Source organism: Mangifera indica, chromosome 15 (assembly GCF_011075055.1).
Source record: "Mangifera indica cultivar Alphonso chromosome 15, CATAS_Mindica_2.1, whole genome shotgun sequence".
NCBI lineage: Eukaryota > Viridiplantae > Streptophyta > Magnoliopsida > Sapindales > Anacardiaceae > Mangifera > Mangifera indica.
Genome location: NC_058151.1, coordinates 11267205 through 11288290, shown reverse-complemented (window position 1 = coordinate 11288290; position 21086 = coordinate 11267205). Strand labels below are relative to the sequence as shown.

Genomic DNA, 21086 nt, shown 5'->3' with positions numbered 1-21086 from the left:
AAAAAAAACAAGCTTGTCTGTCATAATTTATTGAACAGCCACTACGTGCTTGTACTTTTGATCACATATTCCCATTATCTGTGCTGGAAAAAGAAGTAAAAATTAAGACAAACACACAAAGGTACATTTAGATTCAGTCTTTCCAGTACTTTCAGCCAAGAATCCTGTGAATCCTCAACCAAATGACTCTAAGCAACACATCTGCCTTTTCATGAGTGCGAAGGGTCATTCTCAGTAGTTGACAAACCCATGAAGCTTTCTTTCCAGGACTTTGTACATATCTGGCTCATCATCAGATAGAAAGACATGAGATCGGATAACCTCTCCACTGTCATCTTCCCCATCACATTTTGAGCTAGTCTTTCTCTCTCTTCATTCAATTTCAGTCTCTCCAGGTAGGAATTTGCGTTTCTCACTGTTGCACCCATTTGCTTCAGCCTTTTCTCTTGTTGCAAACTCAACGCCGTGTTTGACTGTCAAATATATTACACAAAATTATAAGGTTAATATTCTGAAAATATCTACTGTGTTTTCTATATACTTACCTCATGAAAATATGCCCGGGTTTGAATTCGTTTAGATTCTTTTGATGGATTCATCGCACGGCCAGACATGTAAATGCCTCTTGCTAATGAGAAACTCTTGATTATAGTTTTTCTTTTGTTCTCCATTTCTCGGTTTAGAAATATAGGATCTGGGATACAAGTTGAATTACTATTAAGCTTCTTCTGATAAGCTATGACTGCTTTCACAAATTCCTGCACAATTTACACCGGAATCCAAAATCAATAATTTTTACATTATCTGTATATTGGAATGTTAGAATATTTTTTTAGATAAACAAACATTAATTATAATTTTGATTTAATAAAATCAGATAATTGAATAATGTAATATAAAATGGACAAACTTAAGTGATCAAATAAAAATAAATCCCAATTTGGTTAGATGACACTAATATGGGTTTTACGGTTTAGTGAATTTTTGATGAAATTTCACTAACCTATTATAAATTAATTAGATTTTTTTTGTAAAACAAATATGGTATAGTTTTTCTTATTGAAATTTGTCAGAGGTTTCAAAAGGGAAAACATTATAATTCAAGTAATTTCAGGAGTTTTATAGATTTAGATTGTATCATGGTATTTCAAGTATTCCTATAACCTATTAAATCAATTTCATTTAGTTATTTAAAATAAATCTTACATAGAAATCTAATTTAATTGGATAATTACAAACCTGATAAGCAGATGGGCATCCTGGATAATCAAATTCATCTGAGTAGGGCTGCCTCATTCGTTCAGGATGAAATTGGAGTCCCATTATGAACTTACCCTCTTCAGGATTATAAGCATCAGGATCATAGAACGCCTCTATCAAACCATCTGGAGCAAAAGCCATAGGCACGAAACGTTGAGCTAATCGCTTAACACCTTGGTGGTGATAACTATTAACCCAAATCTCCATTTTTTCTTCCTCCAAAGAATCCTTAAACCAATCATGCAAAGGAGTTTTCTCCACCACTTTTACTCGATGCCTGTGACCATCATAATTATGATAATCAATATGCGCAACTCTCTGATTTTCAGCACATTTTTGTGAGATTTCCTTCTCTACGTCCTGGTAAAGGGCGCCTCCACTGGCAACATTTAACACTTGGGACCCTCTGCAAATACCCAGATACGGTATTGTTCTTTCCAGGCAAAGTTTTGCGAGCCTTAATTCGATTGAATCCTTTTCTTTATCGATGGCAGTATCACTTGCATGTATTCGCCGGATTTCTTCCAATTCTTCCGGAGAAAGACCTGACGTTTCATCTTCGTATAACGACGGGTCAATATCTTCTCCTTCACAAAGAAGAACACCGTGAATCAGCTCAAAGCTGTCTAATAACTTATGCACCCCAGTAACTCGAGGTACAATAACTGGCACTGCACCGTAGCCAACTATAAGATCAAGATGATATTCACCTGAAAATCAATCGCAAAGTTTCAAAGTTTTCATCAATATTTCACAAATTGAATAAAAATGATTAACTATGATGTACTAAGAGAGAAATGGAGATAGTGTACCAACGAAATCTACAAATTTGTTCTTGCGATTGGTTCGTCTGGAGACGATGAGAACTCGAGGTAGAATCACAGAGAGATCAGGAGAAGCCATAAGGATGTATTGATTAGATATCCAAGCTAGATTGCCAGCTTTTTAGCTTGCGTTTTGGTTCTGTTTGAATGAATTTAGAGTACAAAATCGATTAGCGTTTGATTTGGTATAAATATTTGTCTATGATGGAAAGTTGGCGAGTGAGACATGTGCACAATCTCCAGGCGCCGCGTCTGATTTCAATTTTTTTTTTTTTTTACATAACTTGGGGGACAGTTTTTACCAAATTTTGCCTACAATAAATCAATATTTTTTGAAATCGATCATTAGATCTGAGATTTATTTTGTTCAATATAGTTAATTTAATCCCAAAAGTAATTATCTGGCTCGAATAAAGTTTTTCGTTACAAAAAAAATAATGTTTTCCCAAAAAATCACAAGTAAAACAAAAATTGATTATTTATGGGAGAATATTCATTTATTCTGGTCCTATAATTATATATTAATTAGTTTTGAATTATTCGAATATCCTCTCTGAATGCTAGTTTTATGTCAAATTTTGTATTGGGATTAAAGTAAAAAAAAATATTTGATTATATGCTTAAATTTATATGAAATGATAGTCACCCTTAAAATATGCGCGATGGTTATCTGGAATGAAGTTGGGTTTGGTAATGCAAAGGATGAATTGTATTGACACGTTGCCATTTATGTTCATCTTGGTATTGAGGGTGGCATTTCTGAGACTGGGTCAAAGCTGAGCTGGGAACAAGTTAGTATTTTGTAGAAATGAGATAACAACAACATCTAAGCATGGGAATTTCTTTCAGTTAAATAGCAAACTTTTCAATTATCCACTTGTGTTTGGTGGCAAAATCAGTGCCTCCTTTTGGTTTGGTGGTGCACTTATCCACTTGTGTTTGTCACCTTTTATTTTTTCATTTCAAAGATGCGTCATGCACGCACGTAAAAGCTATCGAGGGAATGACCATTTTCTATCCAGGGGGTTTGCCATGGAGACATATTTCTACTCGTGTTTGAGTGAAATATGTTAATCAGAATGCTAGAATCATTAAAAAGATGAAAATACTCTTTATCATCTCTGAAATGTTTCTCTCATACCTTTACTAAATGTTTTTGGTTATGGTGTATATTAATTTTATAGTTAATAATTTAAAAAATAAAATTAAAAAATTTGTCTACAATAGAAGTTATTGACCAATCAGTTAAGTGTTACCTCGATCATATCACACTTAAGATGATGCGATTTGATTGGAATTACACTAAAGATGTTTGTTTGAATCATATTATCCCAGTTACGATCGGGCTTGAATCACAAGTGTTACCTCGATCATATCATACTTAAGATGATGCGATTTGATTGGAATTACACTAAAGATGTTTGTCTGAATCATATTATCCTAGTTACGATCGGGCTTGAATAACACTAGGACTTGTGATTCAAGCCTTTTTTGGTTGGATCGCACCATCCTAAGAGTGATTTCAAGCAAACCGCATCATTCTAGGTGCAATCTTACGAATGTCTCACCTGACAACACTATTTTGACTATGTGGAATAGTCTTAGTTAAGGTTTTGATTTTTGTAATTGCATATAAAGATCTAAGTGATGAATTTATGAGTCAGCAAAGAAAAAATGTATTTTGACTGTTTTTCGGGGAAGTGATATTAATCTTGTAATATATGAAACTAAAATAGCTTGTAATATATGAAAATAACTAAAATAGCCTTAAATTAGTTTATGGACGTCCTTCTCTATTAATTCATGGTGCTTAGAATCGAGACGTATATATAATATAAGAACACCCACTAGTTTATTTTGCTTTTTATTCTCATGAAACAAGTAAAGCAAAGAAAACACATTAAAATTTTTTATATTTTTTGTTGAAAAATATAAAAAAGTTTCTTTTTTCCATAAATTACTATATTCTACACATCTCTCGTTGGAATTCAAATTAATTTCCAACTATGTTTTATAGTCAAATGTGATTTCAAGTTATATTTTTATAGTTTTTAAAGTATCATTAAATTGCCAAACATGTTCTATGTGTTCCTTGAAATCTGAGCCCCTTAAAATCTGCAATGGCATCCATATGTCATCATGAACTAAGAAAAGTCCGATCAGTCTCTCTTGGGTCTCCATGACTAACGCTTGTTCTACGCCTCCACCCTGCCGAAGACACCTCTCACAACCCTCAATTGGTTGGCAGGCTCCCCTGACGTACACGACTACTTTTATTTCATCACCTTCATCACCATCAATCAATAAATTCTGCCCCAACTTGCCTGAGTTAAGCTAGCTCTATTATTTTGTTTACTTCTTTAGATTAAGAAAATTAGGCCAGCATCGTAAGCATGAAGAGGGTCTGTAATGGTTTTGTTTTGGTGGTGGCAGTGCTGATGGTTGTTTCGATGGTTTCAAAAGAAGTGCCTGTGGCGGAGGCAGCAGCGTGTAGTCCCCAGGATCTGATGCCATGCTTGCCTGCTGTGGCATCGCCTGCAAACCCGACTGCACTGTGCTGCAGCAAGCTGAGGAGTCAACAGCAGTGCCTTTTGTGATTACATGAAGGACCCAACCTACGGGCGTTTAATTGATGCACGCGTAGCTAAGAAGTTCTCCACCGTGTGTGGTATTGCAATTCCTAAGTGTTGAGCTCGTTGTTCATTGCTTCACTTAGAGGAGTGTATCTTGAATTAAATAAATATAATATAATTAATATTTTAAATCAGAAAACAATCATCAATGTTGTTCCTTATAAATTTTTCTTGATCATCACCATTGAATAACTCTTTTAAATAAATTAGTGGACGACTAAAACTCAGAGAGAAAAAAAAAAAAATGTTGTGCAGAAGATAATTGGAACTAAAACGACCGGCACCTGATGTTTGAATTCCAACTTTCACTTAGAATTGTTTGATTTTGGTTCTAAAAATGTTGGGTTCCAATTTTTACTTAAAATTGATTTCAATAGAGTTGGTTTAATCGAACTTAAAATGAGTTATTATAGCTCGAGTCTGAGTTTGAGTCATGCTAAAAGCTTTAGTTTGAAAAAAAATTTAATTATGAAAAATTATTTTTAAATTTATCTATTATAATAAAAAAATATATATAAGAAAATTGAAATATGATTAGAAATAAAAAAAGTAAGTCTGTTTACAATAGGTAGCAGCTATGTGAAAACTCATCAACCTTGATTCTTATGAATTGAGCTAAACTTAAGTAAACCAAAACTCTAGTTTGGATTGAAGTGAATCCACCCCTAACTGTAATTGAGTTTTCAACCTTGAAATCGACTCGGCCATGAAGCACTCTTCGAAAAAAATCACAAATCAAATATATCCTTTTCAAAAAAATCACAAATCAAATGTATCTCGAATTGATGACAAGAAAATGGGCACCTTAGTTTTGCCTTCTCTAGCTCTTATGGCAGTGAGGAGATATTTTTTTGGGCCGAATGATTATTTTCATTTTTTAAATTTTAAAAAACTAATTTTTCACCCATATATTAAAGTTAGCTGTTAGTTTTACTAGTAAAAAATATATTTATGTTATTTTATTAAATTATTATAATAAGTGTGTAATTAACTATTATTTTATTTTAAAGGTTTACAATATTATAAAAACATTAATATCATACTATACTATGACCAATATTGTAGGGATGTACTTGTCATTTTTTAAAACAAACAAGGGGTAAATGAATAAATTCCACCCCAAGGGATAACTTAAATAACAAAACAGAAAACTTCATTTATAAGAAGGTATAAATTCAAATCTCCTTTATCAATATTCCAAGAACAAACTCTTGACTTAGTTTAGTGTTGTGAGGTCGATTACTAGATTCGAGAGTTGACCACCTCAATATGGTTGGTTTTGTTGCCAAGGGATGATCCGGTTAAGGTGCATTCCTCATTAACACCACCCCCCCCCCCCCCCCCCCCCCCCCCCAAAAAAAAAAAAGAATATATTCTTCTACATCTTGTTTCAGAATTTTATATCCACCCCACATAGGTTGAAGATATAACTACAGCCCAATTCGTAGTGTAGGAACTAAAACTTTGGTGGTTTAGTAGATACATATTAAACTTGTAGAACTTTGGAAGCAATTTTTCTCTCTAGTATAATGAACATCAAGTTAAATGTTATAGGGAGGCATAAAGGGGACCTTCTATGATGTTTATGTTATGAGTTTCTATAGTTTATGTATTATGTTATGCACATTTACCCAAGGGGTGTTTTGCTATGTTTGAATGACTAAGGACACATTTTATAGGGAAATTATATCAAATATCCATTTTACCTTTTATTAAGCAAAAAAGCTCATTTCTCCTATTCCTAAGTAAAAATGTCTATTTTTCCTATTCCTAAGTAAAAATGCCTTAATTTTTTTTTTAAAATACCAAAATTACCTTTCATGACATCTATATAAACCCCCTCACTCTCATTCTCATTACATGCACTTCTTATATCACTTAAATACTCACTCTCACTCTCATTTTTACTTAATATCAATTACTGCGGGTTCGTTAAGAAGAAAGAAGTTCGTATTTCTGAATTCGAATTGAAAAAAATCAATTCGTGAAAAAAAATATTTATATAAATTTTAACTTAAAACTTAATTTTATTTGTTAAATCTAGTTTGTATGTTATGTAAAGGGGCATTTGGATATTTGATAATAATTTAGGGGATATGGAGGACATTTTGATATTACACAATATATAAAAGAATTAAATAACATGTTAAGAATAAAAAGATATATTAAAATACCCTAGAATATCAATAATCAAAATATCACTTGAAAATTTGAAAAAACATATCTGAATTTCGAAAACTACACATTTGAATAGCTTAGGAACGAGAAAATCAAAAAATCGATCTAAAATTTTGTAATTACATCGCAAAACATGTCTCCAAAAGCACAAAACTAAAGAAACAGATGTTAAATTTGAAAACTACATCTACAAAAAATCTAACTTAGTCATAAACAAGCTCAAAATCATAAAAACCAAAAATCCTAAATTTAATGAAACAAAACAACTGCATAATACACATTGAAACAGTTTTATTTGGGCCTCCAAATTGGGCACAACCGATGAAATGGTCATTGTTATAGAGCTCGAAATGAGCTTCACGTTGATATATTATAGGCCCTTTATCTCCTCTCAGATCAAAAGTTATGGTTATTCAAAGTCTATCTCCTATAGATCCTATAGTTTAAAAAAGTTAATTTCCACCCGGTTTTCACGGTTCAGTGTAAAATCTCCCACGGACCCCATGGATCTCCCCCTCTTCCCCCAACGCTACAGGCGCCTGTAGGAGGTTAACATAGCGCTAATAGCTCTAACCCATTTTCTGGCCAAAACTCATCATTTTAGTCTCTAATTTCAACACAAATCAAATCTACATATCCAATAACACAAAACCCCTCAAGAAATTTAAGCAAAACAATCGAGAATCAAAACATTTTATGTATTGTTCAAAATCAAAATCCTAAACATTCAAACCTCAAAATCTCCCTCAAATCTCAATACTCCTAACAATAAATTGATTCAAATAAGAAGTGGGATGATGTACTATCCTTATTTGTCATTTTAATTGTCAAAAAATCGACAGAAAAGATCGAAATCCGTTACGCCTGTGAGAAATCCGAATTTTTCTCTTAATTTAAACAGTAAATCTGTGGGAAATGTGGGGTTTATATATAAGGGCAGTTTAGTCATTTTCCAAATTGAAGGCATTTTTGCTTAATTCTTAGATTTTTGAGTAATTTTACTTAACACCCTTTAATTTTAGGCATTTATTATAATTTCCCCATTTTTTACGTTGTAGATATAGTTTCATTTGATGCTGAAGTTAAAGTCCTGACAGATTATAAACGATTTCTTCTTCTGCTAGGTTTTACAAGAATGATGCACATGATAAGCCAAATAAGTTATCACTTCCTCTTCCATCATGTAATCTCTTTGGAGGGAATTCGCATGAGGATGGGTGCCATATAAGTCTCTTAGTGGGTGGCGGTTACTGAGGAATTGTTAGATAAATGCTTGGTAATTTGAAGAAATTTTCCATGTAGTTAATTTCCCACCCAACAAATAACTCTCAACTGGGTGGGAGAGATGATGATGATGATGAGGAGCTGATTGAGAATGTAGTACACATAAACATATCACTCTCTTGCCGTCTATTCCTTTTGTCGATTGGGAGGAGCCTTTGTGTTATGTATGGTTTTAAAAATCTGAGCAGTTAGGTATTATATTTTCACCAAAAATTATGTATTTTAGGATGTATTTGCCTTTATTTCATATAAAAAAAGAAAAATATATGAAATTTGTGTTGAATGTATTACAAAGTTGATATTGAAGAAGAAAAAAATAACAGGTAACTCATGGGTTTGTCTATTTCGTCTGTAAAAACTCATTATCCATGAGTACAAGTCTAAAACGGATACGGATTTAATAATCTAAAATTCATACTCCTTTTTAGAATGGTTAATTGTAAGTCTTATGGATACCTTATTGGTTTTGTAAGTAATCCATCTGTTTTGTGAGATCTAAAAAGTAAATACTCTATATTTAAATAATCAGATTTTTTAGAAAATTACGGGTCAATCATGAAAAAAAAAAAGGTGAATAACTAATAATATGGCATGATTAATTACAGTAAATTAAACATAAGAACAAGACAACCCAAGCACTAGATTTATTCATAACTGCTATACTAATTACTTCACTATATTTTTTCTATTTTTCAGTCTCCATGAGTAGAGATGTAGAGTACACGCATGAATACCATTCTTTATCCAATATATTAATTCTAAACACACCATGGATTATGCATAGTCCTTATTCATTAATCACGTAAACTTCTAAGGGAAAGCTTCAATTGATTAACATATAGGGAACGAAATACCACAGGTACCAACAACCCTCCTAGCATTGGGAAAGTTGACATACTTCCTCAGATTTGGGTCCCTGAGGTACCCACAAAGGCATGACTTCTGCTTCCTCAGCGTGCTGCAGCAAGCTCGCGATGGTGTCGCTGCAGAGGTGGCCGACGACGCGCATGAGGTCAGCTCCATTGGGTTACATGTTGCCGCTGCACCATGCACTTCCTTAATCAATGCCATTACCACCAAACACAGCATAAAAGCTACTTTAACCTTCTTCATTGTTCAAGCTTAAATTGATGGGGAGAAAGGGAGAGAATATTGAAACAAGTAAAAATTAATTAAAGAGATTGTTGGTGATGGTGGTTCTGGCTAGGGTTTGTCAATGAATTTATAGAGGGAGCTGGTGAATTGAATAAGATTAGCCCCATGATGTTTCATGCAATTATCGAGTATCATATATATAATGAAGATTGAAAATTAAACATTTTGTGGGGAATCCAATTACTATTTAATTCTTTTAATAGATAGTTTATTATTTCTTCTTTGAAACTTAAACGTATTTAACTCTTTAAATCACAAATTGTGATGACTAATTATGAACATTATTGATTTAACACATTTTGTTTTTGTTTTTCACCAATATCATCATCTTTTCACTTGGAGCATGATATTAAAAAAAAATCTATTGAAGTTGCCACCCTTAGTTTTCATTTGTAGAATCAATGTTTTTAAAATTAAATCAAATCAATTAGTTTGACTGGTTAAATCATGTAAATCAGTTTATAATTTGATTTAGTTTTATAATTTGACCCCGCGTGTATATTAATATTGATTTATTTGAAATTCTATTAAATTTGATAAATCCTTTGAACTGAAAAAACTATTTAAAAGCAATAATTTATAATTGGTTTTTCATATTATTTATGTAATAAAACATCAATTATTTAATTAATCTATTTCAAATTAGGTTATATATGTTTTATGTTTAAAAAATATGATAAATGTTTGATATTATTAAAAATATATATAATAATTTAACAATTGATTAAATTGATTGATTATTTGATTAAATCGATTGAACTGTAAATTAATAAAATAACCGATTTGGTCATTAATGTGATTTTAAAACATTGAGTGTATCTAGAATTTCAACCACAGAAATATTATCTTAAGCCTGACCTGCCGTGTTTTAACAAACCCATAGAGATAACGAAAGCTTTTTTAAATTCTTACTGAGAGAGGAAGCCTTTTCTATTAGTTTGATTTTCTTCTGAGTATATGGGTTTACATACCGTTAAGCTGCCTTCGAATTCCGGAGAATTAAAAAATTATTCTAATAATTTATATTTTATTATTATATTAATTTTATTATATAATAAAATATTAAATTAATATTTTATACCAAACCAATATAGTAAATAATATAGAGTTGATGTGATTAATACATTTTCTTATATATTAGAATATTATAAAAATAACTTTTCTATTAGTAAAGTTAGTTTAATATATTAAAAATATTTAAATGAAATAATATTTCAACATTTTTTTATCATTAATTAAACACAAGTATAGTTTATTAATAAAATAATGTATAATTTTATACATAAATTATGACGTGTTTTTTTATAATTGTGAGTTAATGTATTTTTAATTTTTAACTATCCAATCATATAATGACATATAATTATTTATATATAAAAATTATATATACAATATTACTCATAATTTATATATACTTATTTACTTAAACATAATATTGTAGTATAATTATTAATCTTTTAAAGGATACATTTTATGATAACCTTTCGGTTTTAATAATAAAAATTACTTAAACTAAACATATACTTTTGCTTAATTCCAACGAAAAGAGATGTGTGCCAATAAACTCATTCTCTCTAGTAAAATGTATTTTAGTGATTTTCTTAATATAAATATTCATCCATGTCTATCTATTTATCGAGGTTCACGAGTAGACTTTTGTAAAATTTTGAATACCCAATGTTTTTATTTCCATTTTGCTATGGTTGATGGAAACATATTGAGGGCTACTTTTGGTCGTACATAAACATGGGGGAAATTACTAAAATAATTGTATTATCAATAAAATTATATGTTTAAATAATATATATAATTTTATATATAAATAATAACATATTATAATGTGATTGTGTATTATTTTTTCTTTAATTTAAAATTACTTAATTATATAATGATATATTATTATGTCTATACAAAATTATATATAATATATATAATTTTATATATAAATAATATATACAACTTTTGCAGAAATTAATTACATTTTCACCTATTAGGTTTGGCCTGAAAATGTTTATTTAATGGATTGACCATATATTGGTCTTACATTAGAAAGGGAATCAAAACATGAGGAAACCTTTAAAAAAATCATATTTCTCAATTGCCATTTTAACCCAGAAAAATGGCAAACAAAATCATTAAATAATTAAATAAATTGGGAGATGAGAAATACATTACTTGTCTTCTGCGGTCTTTGTTTTGCCCCTTAGCATATCTGTCAAACTTCTCCTCATGATTCGCCTGAATCTAGTGTCCTCGGCCGGAAGAGATGGCACAGTGTTTGTGGCTGGTGGCTCAACTGGCTCAAGAGGTGGTGGTAGCAGCCCTGCAATTTCTTTCTTGCCCAGAAGTCCGCCTTCACCGAAGAAGCTGGTAACAGATGATGCAATCCCAAGATGAGCACCCGTGGCCTTACTGATAGTGTCATAACTTACACCAGTCCTTTCTTTCAGTATTATTTCAAGGGCTTCTTTATGTGCCGGGTCCAGTGCATCGGGATCCTTTAACAGGTTTTGTATGGCTGGTAACAGGAAGTCCTGGACACTAGTCACAGAAAGATCTGAAACAAGCAGAGCATTGCGTAAAACACCAAAAATGTAGGAACTCCAAACGCAAATGTGCATTCAAGGCAGTTGACAAAAGGGCAATGTAGTTTGTCCAGCATGCCTATTAATGATACATCTAGCCATAACAATTAACAACAGTGAGCTTTTGGAAATCAGAACAAAGTTAAAAGCACCTGAACGAAGAGACAAGAACATAATAAGAAGTAAACCTGAAGCATCCAAAGCACGAATTGATTCACAGAAAGCATTAGCTCTCTCGCGACGATGCATCAGATCAGTTGAAGAAGTTGGCATTGCTGAAAGATGGAAAATCTTGGACAACAAATGTATGTAAAGCTTAGGAAAAACATTTTACACTTGTGGCCAGACATCAGGAGCCTATAAGATACTAAAATAACTAGAACAAAAGAAAAAATAATGACAAGAAAAAGCTTTACTAAAGCAAGAATATATCTCATTAAGGATATAATCTCTGAGTCTATCTGTTGTTTGTGGTACTGCCACGACCAATGCACGGACCACAGCAACAGTTGCCTCCTGGGATCCATCTTCAAGAAAGGCATCCATTTGAACTCGTATCTTATCAACAATCTAAAATATCCAATTTATTGGGACAGTGTAAGGAGAATGCAGCATTAAGTTTAAACCATGTAGTCAAATAAAAAAAAAAAATCATACTGTGTCATTTTTGAAATGTTGTGCCACAGCTCCAAATGCATCTATGCTTGCATACTTCACATCCAGGTCTTGCTCAGACCCAAGAGTAACTAATGCAGGAAGAACATGAGTAGAAGCAACTTTTGCATCAGTATACGGTACCTATAGGATTACTGAAGTCAAAATAGTTGCAAAATATTATGTTAGGGGTAACTGACAATGATACATCATAGGAGTGTAACTTACAATGACTTTCAAAAGATTGGCAGCATTGATTTTCATATCCGAGTTGGAGCTGACAACCATTTCCCATAAAATATTAAATACCACACCATGATATTCTTCAAATGTGCTGCATTTAGAACACCGGTAAGTTGGAGTGTAAATAGAAAGTAATTAATACAGAAAGCTGTCCATCACTAAACAAACCAGAGGAAGCGGACAGCATAATTAATCTCAGCACTGTGCTTCAGTGAATGATTCTCTTTCATGGTGCCTTCAACTAACAGCTTTCTCAAGTAGTCCTCTAATTGATCACGTTTGCTGGGAGAACCTAAAACACCAGCCAAGAGAAGTGGCAGCACACACATAGTAGCAAGTTTCTCAGCCACAACAGTTTTCGGTCTCAGACCTGCATTCAAATAAGGATTAGAGAACATACCATGATCAGAAATAGTACCATCACAAATACCGAATCCCTTACATTTGATTCTTGAATGAATGGTTAAAGGAAAATATGTCAAATCTGCATTATCCCCGACTGCTACCAAGAATACAGGCAGCATTAAGTACGTTAGGTAAGAATCCCCAAATTGTTCAGACACAGCCAACAAAAACTGCAACATTATTCTCTGGGTTACCAATAAATGGAAGAACAATTCTCAAGCGCAAAGAACACAAGCACAATTAGACAGAATACCTTAGTAACTCGGTTCCTCAAATTATCTTCTTTCTGAGGTAGCATGCAGGCCAGCAGTATTAAATCAGGAAAGCAGTTGGCATGCATCCATTCAAATGCCGGCCAGTCAACATGTCCCCTAGCCAGATATAAGAGTCTCTCAGAAAGGAATTCAACGTTGTAATTTTTTCAAAGTTCAAATAATTTCTCCTTGAGGAAATGAACAATATAATTAGGATAACTAAATAGAAAGAGAAGGTTACCCTGCATATAATTCAAGCAAGGTACTAGGAAAAGCTCCCCGTGCCAATGAAGCAGACGAAAATGGGCACGTCTCGATTGCATTCTGCCGCACAAAAGGAAGCAATTCTACCAGCATTCTCAGTAGAACTTCAATTTTCCAGTGGTCTCTATCACCTAAAACACGCAGCTGTGACTCCATAGACCCTTCAACCCCAGAAAGAGCTGGACAATGCTGAACATATTTGAAGAGGAAATGTTAAAGAGGATAAAGCATTACAAACCATTTGTGGAATCATAAATGAGAAATCAATGGCAACAAACAAGGTACCTGAGCAGAGCTCAAGATGTTAGAAAGTAACACAGTCAAAATATGGTCCAATTTGTTTCCCCATTTTATCACTGCAGGAACTAGTTCTTTAAGTGTTGTTTCTACCACCACTCCAGATAGATCGCCAGTCAATTGGAACATCAAATCCTCCACCTATCATCAAATAGAATTGAGATATTGGAAAAGCTTCATATATGTATAAATTTATTCTTTTTTACTTTTTTCTTGTAAGCCATCATATTAGGGTAAGGGGAAAAGGCTCCATTCCCTAGACCATGTGTTATTGACCTGTTCTAGAGCTTACATTGTAGTCAAACTGTCAAGTCAGAATTCTTCGCCATGATTGCCTCGAAGCATATTTAGTGAGGCTGACCTTGAAATATTTGTCCAAATTCCGAAAGAGTGGAAGCAGCATAGCCAGATTACGAGCAGCAGCCTCTCGGACAACAGTCGCTGCATCTTCTATTAGTTGTTGCACAATAGACAAAATAAGAGAATCACGAATCTCAGGCCGGACAAATTCTGCAAGCTGTCCACATGATTGTGCAACAAGCAACCGACGTTCTTCATACATGTGGTTTATCTGTGATCCATTAAAGAAGAAAATTGAAACCAAAAATAAAAAATATGAGACATATAAGTTAACTATGAGGTCCTAGCCAATTCATGACAGAACTCACCTGTTCCCAACACTGTGGAAGCAATTCCATTTCTGTTCTCATCTCTCCAACGTTCTTAGCAAGGGTAACACAAGCCTGAGATGAAGCCAAATGAAGCACGATTATGATCAACCTACAGAATTATCGGACCATATAAATATAATACTTCAAACAGTAACCTACATCCATAATAATTTTTCTCTGCTGTTCATCTGGACGTTTGATCAAATTAAACAGTGTGTGGGTTAGGGAATCTCGCATGCTGCCATCTGGATGGCACTCAATCGCACACATTATCAGAGGAAGAAGCTCCTGTAGTTGATTAAAATATGAAAAGTAATTCTCAAACCAAAAAAATGGCTAGAGACAGATGCACTCATATAAGTAAATTAAAATGGATCAAGGCAAACCTCTCGATGGTTTATTAGGACATAGGGAACAATCTTGGGCAAGGCATCTGCAAGGATGTGAATGGTTCCTAAACCCTGTTAAAGTACAGCAGCATTTCAGCTATAATGAATCAAAGAAGTTTAGATTTAAAAAAAAAAAAAAAAGAAAAAGGTTTCAAGGTTTTAGATTTTTTTTCCTGTTTTTAGCAATGGCAGGTCAAGATAAATATTCCCAATTTTGACACAATTTCTCAAACACCGCACCCCACATTCCTCACCAAACAAAGAAAAAAGATAAAAACAAGATGACAGAATATGATATCCTCAATATGGAGAATGTACTTGCCGCTTTGTCAGCTTCACTGCTAAGACTGCCTGATTTCAGATTGAGCCCACTGTCTTCTGGAGGTGGCTCATCATTCTGTTTGGGAATACTTTGAATGTTTGCTAAAGCATTATTTTCATATGAAGGATTTGTCATTGACTCTCGTAAAACATCCTTAGTTAGTTTAATACTGTTATCATCAAAGCTACGAGTTGCGAATGACTGAGCTTCTTCACTTTTAACCAAACTAACTGGGTGAGAGATTACAGTTTTGTTTTCATCCACTTCAACTACTTTTTCTTCAGTCTGCATAGACTCGGAATATGCAGAAACTACAGAGTCAGGAGCATTTGTACTTTTTTCCTTTAGTCTTTCAATTTCCATCTGCAAAACTTTTATCTCTTCTTTGTATTTTTCAAAGGGCTGAGATTGGACAACATCAACATCAGTAGCTACCAAATTCTGCAAAGAACGGGATACTTCAATGTGCATTTTGAGTGCAGCGATTTCAGCTCTGCAATCATAAAGTTCCTTCCGTTGGTGCTCCAAAGCTTTCCTCAAATCTTGCACCTGCAAAAGTACATCAGCGCATATGTTTAATATGAGTATTAAGAGAAAAATGCCAGCAAGAGTGTAATAAGAGTGAACTTACCAAGTTCTCCCTGTCCTTAAGTTCCTTATGAAGCACTTCTAATGACTTGGTTAATACACTTATTTGGCCATTGGAAACTTCTTTTTTTTTCAATAAGCTCTCCTTTTCTATTTTCGAACTCTCATTCGCTTTTAGCAATGATTCATTTTCTCGAAGTATAGCAATTTTCTCCTGCAGCATGAGGAGCCTTTACATATATAGAGAGAGAGAGAGAGAGAGAAAGATAGATAGATACTATACATGGATAATGTTGGAAACAAAGCTTTTCAACTATATTAAAGAAGAGATTGAGGTTGGTTTATCAATGGACTAGATATCTATAAAAATATTAAAAGAAAAAAAAAAACCTGATGTGGAACAATCCCAGACAAGATAGTGACCAAAAAAAAAAGGAACAGATTCTCTATATATACAGGTAATTTAACAAAAGCAGAACATCTCACATCCCGTGACAGAGATAATTTTTCAAAAAAATTAAATAATATAATGAAGAAAACTACTGAATATCACTCATCCAAGACTACAACCTTGAAAATCTAAGGGCAGTTAACTTCTGCATTCCCCAATTAAGAGACTAGCCATCGTATATAAAATAAAATTCCGTCAAAATGTAATAAAGTATTTACAAATTGGCAACATACTATCATGAACAAAAAACATATGGCATAAATCACTGTTCAAAGTATCAATTGCCATAGGTTTAGAAGGATGGTTGTATATTTAGCTTAGTATCTGTAAACCACAGGCGCAAGCTTCACAAATGAAGTAATTTTCATCTTAAGAATGATTGCTGCCCATATTTTAAGGTTTTTGAGTGTTCACCAAGATCCAAGTAACCTGAAAGACTGATGCCAGATTATAGCATCTAAGTTGATGGGAATATCGTGTCAGTTTTATTAATTATAAGAGGAGACATAAATTGGAAGACTACTTCAAATATTTGAGTAGAACATTTTCTCCCATTATAATACACAAGTTGGCAAAAATCTTGTAATAAACACATACATTCCGATGCATTTCTCTATGAAAAATATGTTAAATGTCCTCTTTAATCTTGAAATCAAGATAATATGCAATAATTAAACTCAAACATCAGCAAGTTCCGGTTATAATCAATACCACAAAATAAAGCACATTGTCTTACAGTGAGCTGTTTGTATTACTCCCAGTGGACCAAAAGAAAGCACATTGTCTAAAACTGTTGAATACCATTTCTAAAAAAGCCTAAAGATCAACTAGCCTACTCAACTCTTGTCTTAAAATATACCTCAGCAGCCTGTGAAGTGGATGAAAGATATTGATAATAATAATGCCGTAAGGCATCTGGTACACATGCAGGTGTGTTGTCCCAAACATCTAAGTTTTGGTCTGTAACCTGAAGTAAGAGTACTGACAAGTTAGGATCATGTTAAATAAAAGCTACCCAAATGAAGTAACAGACACACACATTCACCTACGGACACAACAAAATTTCAGCAAACTCTCCTAAGGCCATTGAATTGTTTACATAACAACCACAAGTTTTGAAGATAAACATGGACCCTCATTCCAAATTGTTCACTGACTTTCTTTTTGACGAATGGTATGTAAATATTACCTTTCTGGAGAATAAATAAAAAATAACACTTAGATTTTATTCAAGTCAAAAGGAGGTCAATGAACAATTTGCATACTCAAGAGGTCTCTGTCAGTTCTCATAACTTAATGGTAACTATGTGAACGATCACAAAAACGTCACCGGAGATCAACAAAATCTCCCCTAAATAATTAGTTTCCAAATACACCTCTCACAAACAAAATTTAAATAAAAAATTTTTGAAAGGAGGCAAGCAAATGACGTGAAATATAAATTGAAATCTAACATACCTCTTCATAAAAAGTCATTGTTGTAAGCCGGTATCCTGCTAGAAGTAAATATTCCTTTATAGCAAAATTAAGATCTCTACGTTCATTATCCTTCAAAGGACCCAAATCAGACAAACAAGCATCGCTCTTCTTCCATTGAAAGTCAGTTTCATGATTCACATTGTCAGCAGCAACTGACTCAGCAAATGCATTTAATATTAAAGAAATCACAAAAAGCCAAAGCATAGAGCTAGCTAAAAAAGAAGCATAATGAGTATAATTAAATCCAAAGGACAATCATTACTTGAAGAAGTATTAGTTTTTTCTAAATAAGGGCAGAAACATTGATATCAGTCTTCAACTGCTATGCACTACTTAGCCTGAAGAATGTATAACTAAATTATGATATAAGACCAGACAAAACTGCATGAGTGTCAATTTTTTCTCTAAAGGATGTAGAAAGCCATCATTATTTTGCAGACAAGCTTCTAAATGTGCAGCTATATAATATTGGGCAAACATCATTAACACTAGATTGTGTCATTGAATCCAAAATTATAAGACATCACTATTTTCAACAAGTGAAGTAACCATGCAGAACGATCCACAATTAACCAGATAATGCAGAAAATGTGTTAGTGCCATTCAAAATGGAAACAAATCAATTTTAAAGCTCTAATTACCATTTAAATTATTCTTCGGTAAATCAATCTTCTTGTCTATATCAGTCTTTAATTTTGTAATGTCCTCTTGTGCTAAACGGAGTTCATAATCACTAATTGCTAATTTCTCTTCGAGCGCTAATTTCTCTTCCAGTAAACTCTGTGGATCTGCAACTGCAATTAAAAATAAACAGAGAGACCAAAGCATCAAATTTGAGTTTTTGAATCATAACTTGTAAACTTAAAGTCAAATATCAAATTGTCATTGAGGCAATGAAAGAACTATTGACTAAAATAGAAAACAAAAAAGGTTTAGAAGCGTAATAAATTATAATCACCAACTCTTACTCATTTATTCACCAAAAAATAGGCATGAAACTAAAATCAAGCTCTTCTAATGATCAAAATGCCACCAATCACTGAGAACATCATGATCTAAAGGTGAGAATATAGACTATTATGGAAATTTTGTCTCTGAATTGAGTCTTACACTCTTATTGGCTCTTTGTAGAAACAAATCCCCAGAACTAAGTCAGAATGTCCCCTCTAATGTATAGATGTTTAACCACATCAAACAAAAGGAAAGCACTTCGTTGGACTATCCCATCAAAAAATATATTTTAGTAGAATATCAACAATGTATATAGTTTGCTGCCATAAAGGTGTGAATGTTATGAGAATTCATGTACTTGTCTGACAGTTCATTCCAAAGTTTGTGTGAAAATAGTTGGTTGTTGATTACTGAAATTGCAAAAAAAAAAAACAAAAACACAAAAAAAAAAAAAACCTCTTCACTCCATCACAGACATTTGAGCTGCTTTATTAGTGAATGCCATCCTATTCTTCCTTCTGCGCAGCTACTACTAATTTCTCTGTGAATAATTATATTAAATAGACCCTCAAAGAAAGGAATTGAATTTTCCATATCCATTTGACTACACTACTCATGTTGCTATCAATATTGAGAAACATATAAGGTTCATATCCAATACTCAAAGACAGGAAAAAATTTTGGTTTAAATTCAAAAATATGATTAGAGATCATCAAATATTAATTCAGTTTTTTCACAATCAACAAGTAATCTCCCTTTGAATGCCCCTTTAAAAAAAATGAAATTTTACCTGACTTACGTTACATTGTCACTGAATAATGAAGGCCTCACTCTGTAAAATCAAACAGTGTTGATCCTGATTATCATTTTACTAACAGCTTCAGCTCTACATTACAATGAATCTTGAATAGAAAAGGTTTCGTAAGCTTTGAATGCTCAAAATAAGAAATAATGATCGGAATGTCACGAAACATCCAGTGTTTTCACTTTTAAGAATTTAGAATATATTAATGCCTTAACTAACCAATCTCGCAAGCTGCACTACATTTAAACATTCATTGTAAACATGGTTTCAGATCATGAAAAAGTGAAGAAAAAAATTCTGATCACAGATTCTTAACGTTATAATTTCAAACTGTCAATGCCATTCATTTGATCAGTAATTTTCAATTCAAATCCAAAGATTTGCGCAGCAAGTATATAAAGATACAGAAGTTGGAGGAACCTCGGAGAGAGTTGAAGCGAGAGATGAGATTGGGAGGGAATTGAGCTGAATCTGAAAAGAATTCTCTGAGGCGAATGGCCTGATCGTCTCTGCCATCTTCAAGAAGCTCTTGTAAGAGCTCGAATGCTGTCAAAAGGTACTTCTCTTCCAACAAGAAATTCACCACGCAATTGCAAAGCGACGATCTCTCGACATCCATGCTTCAGTCTCTGGTAACGGTGCTCATGCCAACCACATTCCAAACAAAATGGAAATGAAAGTTTCTTCGCTAGATCCAAAAGCAAATATTCCAAAAAAATTTCAGGGCCGTTGTGAGCCGTTGAGAGAAATGAAGCGGTGATTGGGTGTTACCCGGAGTACCAACACACAATGAACTGTCAAATAGTTTTATTTTTTAGGACTATTTTCAAAATAATTTAAAATTCTTGAAAATAGTCTCCAAAACATACCCAAAAAAACATATGAGATAATATTTATTAACTTATTGTGTTATTAGATTTGTCAGTTTGAGTCGTATTAATTTGGGTTCTGTATCAAAGACCTTAAACCTTAATCTGACCCGAAATAAAATTATGTAAAAATTTTTCAATCGTAAACCAAATTAAAATATTTTTGGGTTGACTTGATCTAACCTGAATTAACCGAAACTATGTAACAAAAAAAGTTATGTTAAAACATAATATGTAACAACACAATTTGTTATAAAACAACACATGTTATCAAATGTCAAGAAATAACACAATTTATTACAAAATAATATATAAAAAGATATATTAATAAAACGATATTTTGTCAAAATGAAATTGTTTAATTTCATGTTAATATGAACACTTTGCTTGTTGTCTTCATGTATGATAATCAATAACTCAAATAAATCTATAATTTCAACTTCAAAATAATGCAATTAATAACCGACAAGATTTATATTTACTTGTCAAATATTTAAGAAATTTAATTTTCAATTTTTATGATG

At 32.7% G+C, this 21086-nt stretch overlaps 2 protein-coding genes across 6 annotated transcripts; both read right to left on the bottom strand.

The window, feature by feature from the left end:
- Positions 1 to 27: 27 nt before the first annotated feature.
- Positions 28 to 2230, bottom strand: LOC123198326 (putative glutamine amidotransferase GAT1_2.1). The gene is made up of 4 exons (XM_044613011.1): positions 2073 to 2230; positions 1240 to 1970; positions 546 to 758; positions 28 to 473 (listed from the first exon to the last, which is right to left on the bottom strand). The coding sequence occupies exons 1-4, from the start codon at positions 2161 to 2163 to the stop codon at positions 210 to 212; spliced, it is 1299 nt and encodes a 432-aa protein (XP_044468946.1). The 5' UTR covers positions 2164 to 2230; the 3' UTR covers positions 28 to 209.
- A 9072-nt stretch (positions 2231 to 11302) lies between these two features.
- Positions 11303 to 20450, bottom strand: LOC123197349 (RAB11-binding protein RELCH homolog). Of its 5 annotated transcripts, none has more exons than XM_044611603.1 (20): positions 20114 to 20443; positions 18578 to 18730; positions 17916 to 18094; positions 17317 to 17424; positions 16050 to 16220; positions 15419 to 15967; positions 15094 to 15168; positions 14867 to 14995; positions 14705 to 14779; positions 14398 to 14607; positions 14025 to 14177; positions 13717 to 13928; positions 13475 to 13592; positions 13259 to 13391; positions 12985 to 13186; positions 12802 to 12907; positions 12577 to 12717; positions 12366 to 12489; positions 12108 to 12224; positions 11303 to 11891 (listed from the first exon to the last, which is right to left on the bottom strand). In XM_044611603.1, exons 1-20 carry the CDS (start codon positions 20310 to 20312, stop codon positions 11506 to 11508), a joined length of 3540 nt encoding a protein of 1179 aa, XP_044467538.1. In that variant the 5' UTR covers positions 20313 to 20443; the 3' UTR covers positions 11303 to 11505. The 5 variants fall into 5 exon arrangements, 4 of the variants coding, with proteins under 4 accessions (XP_044467538.1, XP_044467539.1, XP_044467536.1 ...); XM_044611604.1 differs by having other exon boundaries at positions 17916 to 18088; XM_044611601.1 differs by having other exon boundaries at positions 12985 to 13391; positions 20114 to 20444.
- Positions 20451 to 21086: the final 636 nt, after the last annotated feature.